Below are 16702 nucleotides of genomic sequence, written 5' to 3'. Positions count from 1 at the left end.
AATGAAATTAGTTTCGATGAAATTAAAAATAATGGTCAAACGTTGTGGTAGTGGTGAATTAAATTATAGTGAGAAGAAAAATGACCATTGAGGGTAATAGGTAAAAATTGTTTATAGTAAAAAATTTAAATTATTTAACATTTATAAAATTAATAAAAATTAAAAATTATTAAAATATTTTAATATCAAATAATAATTTTATCAATAAATAATTAAAAATTAATAAAAATAATAATATATCAAATAATGTTTTTATTATAATAAATTAAAAAACTTATTTCATATTTTTAAATAAAAATCAAAATAAAAAAATAAATTGTAAAGATATTTTTGTATTTATAATATAAGTTAATAGATAAAAGAGAAAAAAAAAATATAAGTGGGCTATTGTACCAAGAAGGGCCAGTGACCCACTAACATAAAATCTGGCGCGCAAGAGCATCCAAATGGATGCCAGTGCTGATTAGCACAACTTTTTTTTTTTTTATTAAATGCATCTTCAGTGGGGGGGTGCTACTAAATTCAAATGCACCCTTGGTTCTCACCGCACCTTTCTTTTCCCATTTTATCTTAACTTTCCCTTTCTTTTCTTTCTTTTATGCCCTTAAAATTACAATGCATGAAGGAATATGTACTTGCTCTAATGGGCTTTGGTTTAGCATATTTTTCATTATTTATTTAATTTTTTTGTTATTTTCTTTTTTAAATTCAAAGTTTTTAAAATTAATTTGTTATAATTATTTAAAAATTAATTTATATAATAATTTAATAAATTAATTAATAAGTATTTGATATAAAAAATTTTTTATTAATTTTTTAATTTTATAAATACAAAATATATTGTAAAACTCATTATATACCAAATTTGACCATTTTCTTGTTTTATTTCACTTTATCTCACCTTTATCACTATTTTTGCATTTAAATATATATTTTACAATTAATTTTAATCTCATTATTACATTACTCAATCTTAATGCTATAATAATTAATCTCATAGATATCATTATTTTTAATTTCATTAGAGCCAATCTCACTGTCTATTCAAATAGAGCTTAAATATAATAATCATGTCATATATTTAAAAGAATTTATATTTGATGTATTGTTAGTATATAAATTTTATACATTATCAATAAATTAGTGTCATAACGATTTTGTGTTTGCCTAACAAATTTAGAAACGAAAATAAAAGAACGAAAAATAGAGTCGTCACCAATCTTTTTTGGTTATGTGCAATTGACCACCTATTAAAACATATCATTTCAATAAAATCTTAAAATTAATTAAAAATTTATTAAAAGGAAGGTCTGCGTAATAGTCTGGGTTTGAGAGTCGGTTATTCGTGAGGAAGGATTAGCACCCCCACAACGCCCGTTTAAAATGATACCAATTAACTACGTGTTATCTTTTGATTTTGATAAAAAACAGTCTCATTTTTGGTGTTTTAAAAAAATAATTTTCTTAATTATTCATTTATTGAAATTTGATTTTTATTAATTTAAAAAAAATTATTCGAGAAAAATAAATTTGAACCTTTTTATTGAAATAATTCTTAAAATATTTCAGTACGTTGATAATATTAGAAGAACTTTTTCTCACCTAGAGATTTTTTAGGTATCGCTTCTCGGAATACCTTAAAATCTTATTATTGGATAAAAATTTCTTTTTTGGTAATTTTATTTTTTTATTTTCAATTGAAATTTTGAAGAAAAAGGAATTTTATTATATTGAAGATTTTCTATAAATATTTCAATACACTGGTAATATTAAAAAAATCTTCTCACATAAAGATTTCGTAAAGCATCACTACTCGAAATATTTTTGGAATCTCATCATTGGATAAAATTTCCTTTTCTCTGATTTTTTTATTACTTATTCTTAATTTATTAGTTAATTTTATTATTATCATTTTATAACCAAAAAAAGGAAAAATTTTATTTTATTGAAAATATTTTTATAAATACTCCAATACACTGGTAGTATTTAAAAAAAAATCTTTTCACATAGAGATTTCATAGGTATCACTACTCGAAGTACCTTTGAATCTCATCGTCGGATAAAAATTTCCTTTTCCTACATTTTTTATTAGTTTTGTATTATTATTAAATTTATTTTTATTTTATTTTGTTTTTAAACTTTATTTTAAAAAATTAACAAAATTAAAAATTTTATCATTTAATCTAACAAATATAAATATTTTAATATGCATAAATATCAATAAAATAATATTAAAAAATTCAAAAATTTTTTTTTTACTTGAATAAGACCGATCAACGGTCCGATCAACGTAGGTTCGATCCGACGATTCAGGGCGTTCTGGTCTAGCTTCAGCGGTTTGGGATGGTCCGATTCGATTTCAGCGGTTCGGATGGACTGGTCAGGGGTTGAAAGAGATGCAGGTCGGGTGTGCGGACCTCGGGTCGGGTCACGGGTTGACGCGCGGATCCTCAGGGGTTAAAACGATATCGTTTTAGGTGTTTAATGAAACAACATCATTTTGGCTTTCAGCTTTCTATAAAAGTAAAAAAAGAAATTTTTTTCTCTCATTTTCTCCTCCCCCTCTCTCTCTCTACACTCTTCAGAGCTCTTTTCTCTAGCTGATCAGCTGACTAGTCAAGCCGTCGTGGCGGTTGCTCCGGCCACTGTCGGTAGTCACCGATTAATTTTTTGAAAAATACCCAAAAACACCAAAATGTTCCCCTCTACCTCCTGAGCACAGATCTAAGCTTGGGTTCACCTGAAAATGTCCAAAATTCTTTAGATCTGCTCTCGAAGTTTCAGTGAAATTTTTTTTTGGGTATTCTGACTTCTTTTTTTTTTAAACTGACTTTGGTTTCTCTTTTGCAGGGACTCTTGGTGCAGGTTCCCTGTTCCAGAGGACTGTGGCTTTTGTTATTTTTCTTTCTTTTTTTTGACAAAAAAATTTTAAGTTTTTTTAGTAGGGTCCCCTCATCTTTTTTTCGTTCCCTTTCATTTCAGGGTTTGGCTATGAGCTCTATTTATAGAGCTCCAACCATGCGTGGCACAGAGCTCGGTATGGGGTGTAAGCATGAGCCCCATGCCCTTTTTAATATTTTTGTTTGATCTGACAGTGAGGCAGCCATATGGGTGATTATAAGGGTGGGGTAAGGTGGTAGCGGTGCCATGCCAGGCACCACTGCCACCAGCCCCTTTTTTATTTTTTTTGTTTTTGTTTTTTTATTTTTATTGTATTTTGTATTTTTATATTTTTTTATATTTTGTATTTTTGTTTAATTTTTATTATTGTATTTAATAATAATATTATTTTTTTATTATTTTTTCTGTGATTGGATAAATTTGATGTCCACAGCTGTCCTTCTTTACACATTACTGATAATCGTAATAGGACAAAAATAAAGACAACAATTTTGTTCGGAATCCAAATGGATTTTTTTTTTGAACATAAACTACTCAAAAAGTGATCTCGTCAAATCGAAAATGCTTCTTTCACTTGAGGCTCGACAATTTTTAAAAATTTAAAATATGAAAAAGGCTCCTCTCAGCAGAGGTTTAACAACTTTAAAATTCATCTTGAAAAAGCTACTCTCAGTAAAGGCTCAACAACTTTAAAATCCATCTTGAAAAAGCTACTCAACAGAGGCTCAACAACTTTAAAATTTTATTTTGGAAAAGCTTTTCTCAGCAGAGGCTTAACAACTTTAAAATTTAAAATATGAAATAGGTTCCTCTCAGCAGATGCTCGATAACTTTTGAAAAAGCTCCTCTCAACAGAGGCTAAACAACTTTAAAAATTTCATCTTGAAAAAGTTCTTCTCAGCAAAGGTTCAACAATTTTAAAATCCATCTTGGAAAAAGCTCATTTCAATAGAGGCTCAACAACTTTAAAAATCTCATCTTGGGAAAAGCTCCTCTCAACAGAGGCTCAACAACTTTAAATATTTTCTTAAAAAAGTTCATCTCAAACTAAGATCGACTCAGGTGATTTTTCCATCATGACAAGATTAACAAAATTTAAAAAATTATCCTGGAGTAGGTGTGGATGTCATTCATGGATAAAGATTGAGATATCCACTGGGAGTAGAAATTGGTACTTTAGTTCTTTGAGAAAGTTGAGTTGATTGTGGCTCAAACCCTGAAGGGTAAATAAGATCTATCATATCTGGCGATTGCTTTTGAAAGCTAAGATTTTTTTCCACTGCTTTTTCTTTGTCAAGTTTCCTGAGCATATTCATTATTATACTGAGATCCCCTCTTAGTTCTTTTTAAACTTTTTTTATTCTCTCAAATCGACTTGGCCTGTTCTTAGTCCATGATTCTTGTTTGAGTCATGGTATTGTATGAATGACGAGTAGGTTGGATTGAAATTTTTGATGGGTGAGCTATTCTTGAACCTTTATTACCACAAAGTTTTTTTTTTTTGAAAAAGAAGAGAGAAAAAAATCAGAATGCTGTGATGAAAATTTTATTTTTCACTTATTGTATGAAAAATGATGTACATGATGCATGAATGCAAGTGAGAGATATTTGCTCTTAGATGAATTTCAACATTAGAAATTTTTATTGATTTCATACAACTTTTATTACATGGGATTTACCATCCTAGAGTTATATCCATAGAAGTGTTTGACTTGTTCATAATAGTCATTTACCTCGTCTAGAAAGTTCACTAGGCATTGTCCACATTCTCCAATGGGTTTGACTTCTCTTCTTAATGCTTCTACCTTTTCAACCATCTCCCATGCTTTTTTCACTGCCTTGCAAACTTGATTAGTCAAGTGCTCTATGTACTGTTACCTCCTTAAGCTTTCTACCTTTCATCTCATGTGAGCATCTCTTTCTGAATCACATGAGAAGATCCAATCTTTTTTCCTTCTATGCCACTCATTATTATTGTTGAAATATGGCTCTTGTGGTCTTGTAGTTGTATCTCGAACTCTTGGATCACTTGGTGAAGTGATTTTTTTTCATTCAGTACTTCGAAGTACTTTTTTCTCTCTTTTAGGAGCATGACTTTCAACCTTTCCTTTTCGTTTTAGCATTCCACCAATCTTGCTAAGGTTGTAGAGTATAATCCCTTCAAATTCTGACATTCTTGAAAAATTATGGTAGTCTCCTTTTACTTTTCTTGGGCTTTGCCCTTTCATTGGTTCATTTCCTCTCGGAGCTCATCCATTTCGTATTGTCGACTAAGGTAAAACTTGGTGACTTTTTTGGTTTTGAATTGGACTCGTAACCTCTTGTTTTCTTGGTGTAGATCTTTCAAATCACTATTGGCTAGATCCCATTCTTTTATGACCTTTTCTAATCTACTTCTTTGTATCTTTGTTTCATATTTCAATTGTCCTACTTTTTCATGAAGTTTTAAATTTTCTCTTCTTATTTCTTCTTTTTTAGCTTCTAATTCTTTCTTGACAAGCTCAACTTTTGATAATTGCACCTCTTCGAGCTATCATCAGGAATGAGTATTATGTCTCTAGGCCACCTTGCTTTTCAAATCTGGTAATCAGAAGTGACTTATTGATAAGAGGCCCTAACCTCATTCTTCGTGTTCTCTTCCATGCTTGGATCAATTGCTCGAGGTTCTTGATGGATTCGGTTCCCCATAAATGAATTTTACTTGGATCAGGCCATGAGTAGCAAGAATAAACTACTTTGTACCAAATTGCCTAAGCACCATTAATGAAGCATAACTTATAATGCCCCATAACCCTAATAACGGTATCCATGGCTCGTTTCTTCCACGTTACAACAAGGGCACCCGAGGCATCTAAGGTGCCATCCATTCAATTTCATCTCCGATAAGCCTTCGTAAGAAAATGACCCACTCTTCTTTAGTCTTCAATGTTGGCCATTGATTTTTGTAAAACTCTTTAATTGGTGCTTTATTTTATAGATACGGCTTCGAAAATGCACTCTTCCTACACTTGAAATGACTTTTAACCTATACATATAATAGAGATGCACATCCTATGAATCATCATTTTCCATTTCGTCGATAGCAATTCAATGACCTGATGGTTTCAGCTAGGATTGCTGGAGTGGGATTAATTGCTTGGGTTTCAATTTGCTTAAAAAAATCTACCACAGTTATCTCAATGTAACTCAAAGTTTTCGAAAAGATTACCATGCCATACAATACTAGAGCAAACACAGCCATAGCTTGATCATCATTTAAATACCCTTGAATAAAGTTCGAAGAAAATCCCAATGAACGGTGAGATGTTCACCTTTAGGCTTCACAAAAGAATCAATGATTTTTACTTTAACCCCTATAAGCTTGGTCAACTTTTTATGATAACCTGATTTTGGCTTTCGGGTAAATACTTTATCTGGACATTGTAGTTTTATTCCAAACAAAATTGAATACTTTTCAATAGTTGGCACCAAATTTTTTGATTAAAAGTGAAGCATCTATAGGATGGATCCCAAAACTGTATAACTGTCTTGACCAGTTGTTCATCGATCACTATTGAAATGAGTGATGTAATTTATCCATACTTTTTACAAAAGCTTTATTTTCTTTTTTCACTTAACTGACCCCAGATAGCAGCTAACTCTTTTAAATCATTTTGTGTGAGATCTAAATGTACTTTCTCGGGTAATTCAGACACATAACCGATAGGCAAACAATCTTCATTCTTTTGTTGAGCTTCTTTTGATCAAACATGTACTTTATTATACGGCTCACATGACATGCTGACTGAGGATGAGCAAATTTGTAGTTTTACAGGATCTATGAAAACTTCTTGAAAGAAATATGTCATAGAGCAAATATCTCGATGCAGAACTGTATGGTATGATTAATGTAAAAAGAAAAAAAATGAAACAAAATTGAGTTAGTGTAAGGATGCGGTTTCAAAAAATATATATTTTTTAGTTTTGAGATTTTTTGTTTTATTTTGTTTTGTATTACGCACAGCTTTTATTCTTAGGTATTTCTTATAAGAAGGTGGATGAGGCTCTACATAAGGCTGGTTTTTTAGGTTTATTATATGCTGGATTTAGATTGACAGTGTCTAAAGGTTCTCAAATTGTTCCTCACTGTCATTCGTGTTGGACTAGTAAGGCACTCCGATCCTCATCCATTACAGGCTACGAACGAAAAAGGTTCAAATTGAGTGAAAGTATTTTGCTTGCCATTACGAATGTTATCACCTCACGAGGGTATAGGTACTTTACTTCTTCCTATAAAGGACGGGGCTCGGGTATAGAGCTCATGCATGAAATGCATCGTGTCATTGTGTGTGCAAATATATCCTAATTTATTGAAAGTAATATATATAGAAAAATAAAGCATAAGAGGCATAGTAAAAAAATGTGAGGGAATTTTTCTTTCGATTTTGATTTGTTATTTTTTTCTTTTTTATTGAAAATAAAAAAATAAAAAAAACAAAAAAAGTAATTAGGACTATTTGAATCAAAATTTAAGGATAACACATAATTAATTTTGGCTTGACTCTCGAAAATAAAAGGTAGTCCCCAGTGGAGTCATCAAGCTGTTGTAACGGTTTTGTGTCTACCTGATGAATTTGAAAATGAAAATAAAAGAACGAAAAATGGAGTCGCCACTAATCTTTTTTGGTTAGGTGCGATTGGCCACCTATTAAAATATATCCTTTCAATAAAATCTCAAAATTAATTAAAATTTATTAAAAGGATAATTTTAGAGTTTTCGTAACAGTCTGGGTTTAGGAGTCGGTTGCGCGTGGAAAAGGATTAACACCCCCACAGCGCCTGTTTTAAAACGATACCAATTAACTATGTGTTATCCTTTGATTTTAATAAAAAAATAGTCCCATTTTTGGTGTTTTAAAAAAATAATTTTCTTAATTATTCATTTATTGAAATTTGATTTTTAGGTAATTTAAAAAAAAATTATTCGAGAAAAATAAATTTGAACCTTTTTATTGAAATAATTCTTAAAATGTTTCAGTATGTTGATAACATTAGAAAAACTTTTTTCACCTAGAGCTTTCTTAGGTATCGTTTTACGGAATACCTTAGAATTTCATCCTTGGATAAAAATTTCTTTTTTTGGTAATTTTGTTAATTGTTTTATTTGATTTTTTTTTCAATTGAAATTTTGAAGAAAAAGAATTTTATTATATTGAAGATTTTCTATAAATATTCCAATACACTGGTAATATTAAAAAAATTTTCTCACCTAGAGATTTCGTAAAACATCACTACTCGGAATACTTTTGGAATTCCATCATTGGATAAAATTTCTTTTTCTCTCATTTTTTATTACTTATTCTTAATTTATTAATTAATTTTATTATTATCATTTTATAACCAAAAAAAAAGGAAAAATTTTATTTTATTGAAAATTTTTTTATAAATACTCCAATACACTGGTAGTATTTAAAAAAAAATCTTCTCACTTAGAGATTTCGTAAGTATCACTACTCGTAGTACTTTTGAATCTCATCGTCGGATAATAATTTCCTTTTCCTACATTTTTTTATTAGTTTTGTATTATTATTAAATTTATTTTTATTTTATTTTGTTTTTAAAGTTACTTTAAAAAATTAACAAAATTAAAAATTTTATCATTTAATCTAACAAATATAAATATTTTAATATGCATAAATATAAAAAAAATAATATATAAAAAATTCAAAAAAATTTAAAAAAATTTTTTTTTTACCTGAACTAGACCGATCAACGATTCGGTCAACGTAGGTTCGGTTTGACGGTTCGGTCTGGAGTCAGCGGTTCGGGGTGGTCTAGTTTGGTTTCAACTGTTCGGATGGATTGGTCAGGGGCTGAAGGAGACGCGGGTCGCGGGTCGGGTGCACGGACCCCGAGTCGATCACGGGTGATGCGTGGATCCTCAGGGGTTAAAACGACGTCGTTTTGGGTATTTAATGAAACAACGTCGTTTTGGCTTTCAGTTTTCTATAAAAGTTAAAAAAAAAAAATTTCTGTCATTTTTTCCTCCCTCTTTCTCTCTACATTCTTCAGAGCTCCTCTCTCTAGCCGATCGACCGACCAGTTAAGCCACCGTCGTCGTTGCTCTGACAACCGTTGGTAGTCGTTGAAAAATGCTTAAAAACACCAAAATGTTCCCCTCTGCCTCTTGAGTATAGATCTGAGCTTGGGTTCACCTGAAAAAAGTCCCAAATTCCTTAAATCTGCTTTTGAAGTTTTGGTGAAACTTTTTTTTTGAGTATTCTGACTTCTTTTTTTTTTGAAACAAACTTTGCTTTCTTTTTTGCAGGGACTCTTGGCTCTAGGTTCCCCGTTCCAGGAGACTATGGTTTTTGTTGTTTTTTTTCTTTTTTTTTGACAAAAAAATTTTATAGTTTCTTAGTAGGGTCCTTTCCTCTCTTTTTCGTTCTCCCCCCCATTCCAGGATTTGGCTAAAAGCTCTATTTATAGAGCTCCGAACATGCGTGGCACAAGGCTCGGCATGGGTTGCAAACACGAGCTCCATGCCTTTTTTATTGTTTTTATTTGATTTGACAGTAAGGGTAGTAAATAGGGTATGGATAGTAGAGTAAAAGGATAGTGATATGGGTATTAGAAGGGTGGGGTAAGGTGGCCAGCGGTGCCATGCCAGGCACCACTGCCACCAGCCCCTTTTTTGTTTTTCTTTTGTTTTGTTTTTGTTTTGTTTTTATTTTTATTGTATTTTGTATTTTTATTTAATATTATTATTGTATTTAATAATATTATTATTATTTTTTCTGTGACCGGACAAATTTGATGTCCACAATTAAATAATATTATTTTATTAATAAGATAAATTAAATTATATCACCTCGTTAATGAAAAATTGATTTATCTTATTAATGAGTAAACTTTCAAAAAATATTAATTTTTTGTATATTTATTTTAAAACTTCATATTTATTTATTAATGAGATAATATCATTTTATTCATTAATAATGTTTATAATTTATACATTATATAAACTTTATTTAAAATTAATTAAAGGATTAAAGATTTAAAGTTTGTGGTTTTGAATATTTAGATTAGAGTAATGTATACATAAAAGAAAAATAACTAATATCCTATGGGGCCTCACCAGGCTATAAATAATAATCAAAATCCTAATTTTTTCTCCCTATCAAAATCCTAATTTCATTCCATTGTGTGCTTACCTAACAGATAAAATACATAACAATTCCCTTGCTCTATCAATACTAGGAAACCTAACCTGCCAAAATGCCCAAAACAAACGCCACCACCTGCGTGGAAGCATCATAATTCACTTCTGCCCCATTGCAATATGTCTTCAAATCTTTTTTCTATGAACTCAAGAAAGCTAAGAGTAGCGATTACCCTAGCAGCTCTAGTCTAGATGGCCTCGTTAGAAAATATATATCTTTGAGCCTCGCCAAGAAGTAGCTCTTGTTCTAGCTAATGGCACCGCAAATCTACCAAATTGTTTCTACCAACTTGTTTGATTATTCTGGTTTTTACATTTTTGAATTACTAGAAGTGAGCCAATTGAAAGATAAATACTAATGCATTTGTAAGTGTTGAAACAATTTTGGAAACCGTTAAATGAATTTAAAAATAAGAGAAAGACTTGTCATTAATTTTTTTTAATTAGATGGGGTTGATCACCTATTAAAATTTATTTTTTGGATAAAATTTTAAAATTAATTAAACTATATTAAAAAAATAATTTTTGAATTTGTGAAACAATTTAAGTTCGAGAGTCAATTATACATGAAAAATAATTAGTACCGCATAACGTCTATTTAAAATGATACCAATCAATTAAGTGCTATCATTTAATTTTAACTAAAAAAATCTTAATTTTGATATTTAAAATTAATTTTTCCACCCCAAGTTTTCTCTTTCGTTCTTTCACCAATTTCTCATTGCCTCCTCCTCCTCCTCCTACTCAATTTTTTTCTCTGGCCAGAATTATTGTTTAATTAGAGATATATATATATATATATATATATGTATATATGAAGGAAAAGAAAACCAATATTTATTTAATTTATATAAGCATGGGAAGTTGGTGGAGAAGATCAAGTGCAATTGCTCATCATATGAGGTCATTTCCAAAGGTTGATTTAAGGGGAACTGCTGCTCAAATCCACCTAGCAGGTTCTTCTTGGAGCAATCCCTTCCAATCTGATAAAACTTTAACCCCACGTTCATTTCCATGCAACAAGGCTTTCCTTTTCTCGGTTGAGCACTTCCAATTCACGGTAGCTGGAAAACAACTGGATTCCCGATATGACGGTGATGATGATGAGCAGGTAATTATGTATGCTTCTATTTGATAATAAATTAATCAATTGCCAAAGAGCCTTTGGCTCAACGGCACAGGGTATTGGCGTATGGAGAGTTGCCTGAGTTCGAGAGGTAAACTCCTTCCCAACCAGGTAAGTTCATATAGATAGTAGCATTGGATGGGGTAAGGGAATAGAATAGAAACTCTAAAAAAATTAATCAATTAAAATCTGTTCATTCCTTCTTTAATCTTAAACTTTACCGTAACTTAGAAGGTGAAATATACGTTACTAATATGGTTCTTTTTTTTTTTTTGTTATAGGAGATTTGAATTTTATTCTTTTAATACAGAAACATGTATATTGTATATAGTTATAATTTTATGTGAAAATATAAAAATTACAATTATAATCAAATAATTTTTAAAAAATTTGATATAGTTGTTATATGAAGAAAAAACTAAACAAAGATCAAATTAAATAAATAAAATATATTAAAACATTTCATTTAATGATTAATAGTTTGATGCATGTATCATACTCAAATTAAAACCTCTCTTCTTCATATACATATATTTATACATAAATATTTATTTTATAAACTAAATAAATAAACAATCGAGCCAATTTAAATGAAATTAATGTTATGTATTTTTTTAAAAAAAGAGTTAAAGGACGTTTTAGTAATTTTAATTTTATACAAATAGAGATTAACTGTGAGAAGAAATATAAAATTTAGTTATGAATAAATAACAGACATTGGTGTAAGCGAACTTGCTTATTAACTTTAATTATGAATAGATAATAATAACTAAAATTTTGCATCTTATTAATAGTTTTATTATTTATAATAATTGCTACCTAAGTGAATATACGACCCGTGGAAAAATATACTTCCTCTTGTGCCGATAATATTAATTAGGAGGATAAATCCTGGCCGGCCCGGACGATGATTTAATTGCCCCTTTCTTCGCCCCAATCTTGTCAAGATCAAATTTAATTTTTTTGGCACCAAAACAATATCCCTTAGCTTTTGAGGCTTTAGTAGGCTGAGATTACTATTAAAACTGAGAAAAAACAAAAAAAAAAAAAAAACTTTATTTGAGCACGTGTTTACATTTTAGAAGCGTGAAACTTTCTTTAGGGGTGGGATGGGATTATTTGTCATTAGGGCTGTGTCATTGGTTTTTTAAATATTAGGTTTTTAATTTCAGTAATTAAGATTTAAATTTTAATAATTTTAAATATAAAAAATATATATTTACAAAAATAATTACATAAATTTGACTAAATGAGGATTAAATTGAAAAAAAGAATAAAATTGAAAGAAAAAAATGTATGCTTTCAATTTGTTTGTATCAAGTATGTGCATGTAAATTATTTATTTTTGATTTGAGAGAGGAGATTTGAATCCAAATATTTTAATTTAGGTTTAGGCACTAATTGACTGAGTCAAATGTTTGAACGCAGATACAAAATTATTATTTAGCTTCTCATTGAATTTTAATTATATATTATTATTATTAATAAAAATGTTTTATTTAAATTAACAAAATGATTCCTTACTAAAAAATATAATAATAAGGATTAATATTACAATTACTTATAAATTATAATAAAATATTTAATATAATATCTGAATTATATATGTTATTTAATGAGGTACTCATTTTTAACGTAATTAACTTCAAACGGTAATACATAATGAACAAACAGTCTTCTCAATATATATTAATTAGTAGATTTATAATTTAAATATCACATTAATAAATTTTAAAGTTTAGATATATCCTTAAACATTTCCTTATAATTGAGATGCCATTCCTAATAACAAAAGTTTGTGTTTACTAAAACTTCAAGGCGACATGTCATGCCATTATATATTCAACAAAGAACAAGCAAAAGATTTTAGCTTTGTAAATAAAAATTAAGTGACGCTATACAAATGTTTTTGAATTTTAGATTTATTTATTTGGCAGGCATTGGATTTTCCAGGAGGGAAAGTTCCATATACCTCAGAAATGACATTCATTTCTGGTTCTTTTGATCAAAGAATACCTTGCTATCGAGTTCTTGATGATGATGGAGAGCTTATTAGAGATAGTGATTTTGAACAGGTATCTATACTTTTTAACCCAAAAAAAAAAAAAATTCCAAGCTTAATGATCTTCATATTAATATAGTACCAAAATTTACAAAATTCATTTTAAACAATGATCAATAGGTTAACAAAGAATTGGCAGTAAAAATGTACAGTAACATGGTTACGCTGCAAATGATGGATACTTTGTTCTATGAAGCACAAAGGCAAGGGAGAATATCCTTCTATATAACATCATTCGGCGAAGAAGCCATTAACATAGCATCTGCTGCTGCACTTAGCAAAGATGATATTGTTTTGCCCCAGGTAGAATTGGATAAGAAAAAAAAAATGCACGTGTAATATTGGTCAGTTTATCATATTCTAATAATGTGAATCGTGATGCATGCCAGTACCGGGAACCTGGAGTTCTATTGTGGCGTGGTTTCACACTACAAGAATTTGCCAACCAATGCTTTGGGAACAAGGGTGATGGTGGAAAAGGTCGGCAGATGCCAGTTCATTACGGGTCAAGAAAGCACAACGTTGTCACTGTTTCATCACCTATTGCGTAAGATATCTGAATTTTGAACTCTGAATTGATCATAACCAAATTTCAACCATTGGTTTTCGACTCTTGAGTGATTTAAATTCTGTGCATATGTGCTTGACAGAACTCAGCTTCCACAAGCTGCAGGCATGGCTTATTCTCTCAAGATGGATAAGAAGGATGCATGTGCGGTTGCATTTATTGGGGATGGTGGTACCAGTGAGGTTTTCTAAAATAATCATCTCTTGATCCTTTTCTTCTTTTTATCAGTGTACTAAAACTTGTTTCTCACTTTCTCATTAATTATTAACTGCCTTTTTCAGGGTGATTTTCATGCTGGTGTGAACTTTGCAGCAGTTATGGAAGCCCCAATCATCTTTGTTTGTCGCAACAATGGTTGGGCCATAAGTACACCTATATCAGAACAATTTAGAAGTATGTTTCCATCAATGGTTAACAGGCTCCCAATATTTGCTAATTTCATTTGCACTCTCTACCCTGCAATTGTTTGAACTATCAGAGACTCATTTGAAGAATCAGTCATGTTTGGCAGGTGATGGTATAGTTGTTAAGGGCCCAGCTTATGGAATCCCAAGCATCCGGGTGGATGGAACTGATGCACTTGCTGTTTATGGTGCAATTCATGCTGCTCGCAATATGGCAATAAGCGAGCAAAGACCTGTCTTAGTGGAGGTAAGATCACATCCGGTATTCCCTTCCAAACGCCAAAATGTATTAAAAAAAATGCCAAAAGTTATGAAATGTTACAGCCCTAACTACGTTGTTTAATGCCAGCACAATAAATTTTCCTGGTATAAGATATTAAACTTGTTGATCTCAAGATTCAATTCTACCTTGCAAACTTGAAAAACAAGAAACCACATGTAAATACTTGCTCTTGGCAGGTTCTCGGTGACATTAAACCAGTAATCTTTTGATTTTAATAAATGCAGACTCTTGCATATAGAGTGGGACACCATTCCACATCCGATGATTCAACTAAGTATCGTCCTCTTGAAGAAATCGAATACTGGAAAATAGACCGAAACCCAGTAAAGAGATTTAGAAAGTGGGTTGAAATTAATGGCTGGTGGAGTGAAAGAGATGAAGCTCAACTTCGAAGTAGCATAAAGAAGCAGGTGAGTATATATATGACCTATGTAATTCATTTAAACCACTTTTCAAAACCAATTTTCATAATTGTTTTTCCAATTACATATGTGCAGCTATTGCAAGCTATTCAAGTGGCAGAGAAAACGGAGAAACCTCCACTTACGGAGTTGTTCGCGGATGTCTACGATCTTCCACCATCTAACCTTCTTGAGCAAGAGAAACAACTTAGAGAAACTATTAATAAATATCCACAAGATTTCCCCTCTGATATTTCCGTTTAGATATGAAGTGAGAAAGTATCAAGTTGAGAATTTTGTTTGGTAATGTCAATAAAGTATATGGCTCCATTGGATGGACTATTCCGTTGACTTTATCTTCAACATTTAGGCCTTTCACTATAGCTAGATTAATGGAGTTTTTCAGACTGGTCATAGTTCAAGGGGAAACTTATTGCAATTGTGAAAACCACATCAACATAAGAATAATACACAGGTGAAATTATTGTCATTCAGGACATCTTAATCCAACCTTTCTAAATCTTTAAATAGGCAATTTCACAACATAACTATTTTTATAGTATTGGATTTCAGACCTCTATGCTCTGTTTGGGAACATTATTTGGGCTAAAGAATTTGGATTTGGATTTAAGAATACAAATTTTTTTTTTGGATTTTATACAGATGGGTTGGATTTAGATTTCCAACACGAATTCTAAAGGGCCAGAATTTCAAATTCCTTTTCAACGCAAGGAATTAACCAAAGCCCTAACTCTGTTCAATTTTAAAAACACAAAAAATAGAATTTAAAACACTCCCTTGATTCTCTCTTCTCTCATACTTGAATCTCTCTCCACTTCCTCGACACCATTGTATTCGAAAGAAACTTGCTTGTTCCCTCAGGGGCGTGGCTAGGGAGGGCTGGCAGGGGGCAACACCCCCTCCTAAAAAATTTTTACACCATTATAACATAATATCTCATCTTACCAAAAATACTGCTTGATCCCTTCTTTCCTAATAAAATTACTATTTGATTCTTCCTTTATCATGTTTCTTATTTTGTCTCTATCTCTCTGACTGTAGCATAGGCTTGCTCGGTACAGTAATTCTTAGATAAAAAGTACAAAGCTATAAAAAAAAAAAAACTATTTGTGGATATTTGAATGTCTTCTCAATTTGTGAACTTTTTATAGCCTCCTTAATGTATAGTTGAGTAGAACAATTTAGACTTTTAATCACAAACAAAATGACTTTAAGGTGTGCTGCAAATGTTGTTTTATTTAAGACTTATTTCATCCCAACTAATTATAGTGTACAAAAAAAGTGAACCAAAATGTCCAAAAAAAATATAATAAAGTCTTGTTTGTTCTTATTTTGCACTAGTAAAACAAACCATTCTAAGAACAGAAATACACTATTTTCAACAAGATTTTTTGTAGCAAACAATGTAAAGAAATTTGCATTTAAACGAGAAAGGATTGGGAGAAAGGAAAAGAGTTTTTTTACTTTTGGAATTATGAATTGTGTTGTTCAAATGAACTCACATAAATCTTTATTTATAGAGATTAAATCATGATGTTGTGACTCTTTCATTATATTGTTTCAATAAAAAATTACTTTATTTCGTTAGAAAGATATCTTTTTGAAAGATTGCAAACATATTAGTTCATTTAAATAATCAAAATTTTCAAATAAATAGAACACAATTTTCACGTTTCTAGCATTGTAACTTTTCATGTAAAGCAAATGACTCCACCTATAAGGTAGTCAACTGTCT

At 30.5% G+C, this 16702-nt stretch overlaps 1 protein-coding gene across 1 annotated transcript; it reads left to right on the top strand.

The window, feature by feature from the left end:
- The first annotated feature begins 10958 nt into the window (after window positions 1-10958).
- On the top strand, window positions 10959-15427 carry LOC111311213 (2-oxoisovalerate dehydrogenase subunit alpha 1, mitochondrial-like). Its single transcript, XM_022910590.2, has 9 exons — window positions 10959-11213; window positions 13166-13303; window positions 13411-13593; window positions 13680-13837; window positions 13941-14040; window positions 14140-14251; window positions 14370-14509; window positions 14770-14955; window positions 15043-15427. The coding sequence occupies exons 1-9, from the start codon at window positions 10959-10961 to the stop codon at window positions 15208-15210; spliced, it is 1440 nt and encodes a 479-aa protein (XP_022766325.2). The 3' UTR covers window positions 15211-15427.
- The last annotated feature ends 1275 nt before the right edge of the window (window positions 15428-16702 follow it).

The sequence above is a fragment of the Durio zibethinus genome, chromosome 1, assembly GCF_047325235.1.
Source record: "Durio zibethinus cultivar Kanyao isolate XHJ-2024 chromosome 1, ASM4732523v1, whole genome shotgun sequence".
NCBI lineage: Eukaryota > Viridiplantae > Streptophyta > Magnoliopsida > Malvales > Malvaceae > Durio > Durio zibethinus.
The sequence above is the reverse complement of the archived record's forward strand: the minus strand, read 5'-3'. Positions and strand labels throughout refer to the sequence as shown.

Coding starts and splice junctions, on each gene's coding strand:
- LOC111311213 (XM_022910590.2), top strand. CDS start 10,959: ATGGGAAGTTGGTGGAGAAGATCAAGTGCAATTGCTCATCATATGAGG. Junction 14,510..14,769: donor AAAGACCTGTCTTAGTGGAG/GTAAGATCACAT, acceptor TAATAAATGCAG/ACTCTTGCATATAGAGTGGG. Junction 14,956..15,042: donor GAAGTAGCATAAAGAAGCAG/GTGAGTATATAT, acceptor ACATATGTGCAG/CTATTGCAAGCTATTCAAGT.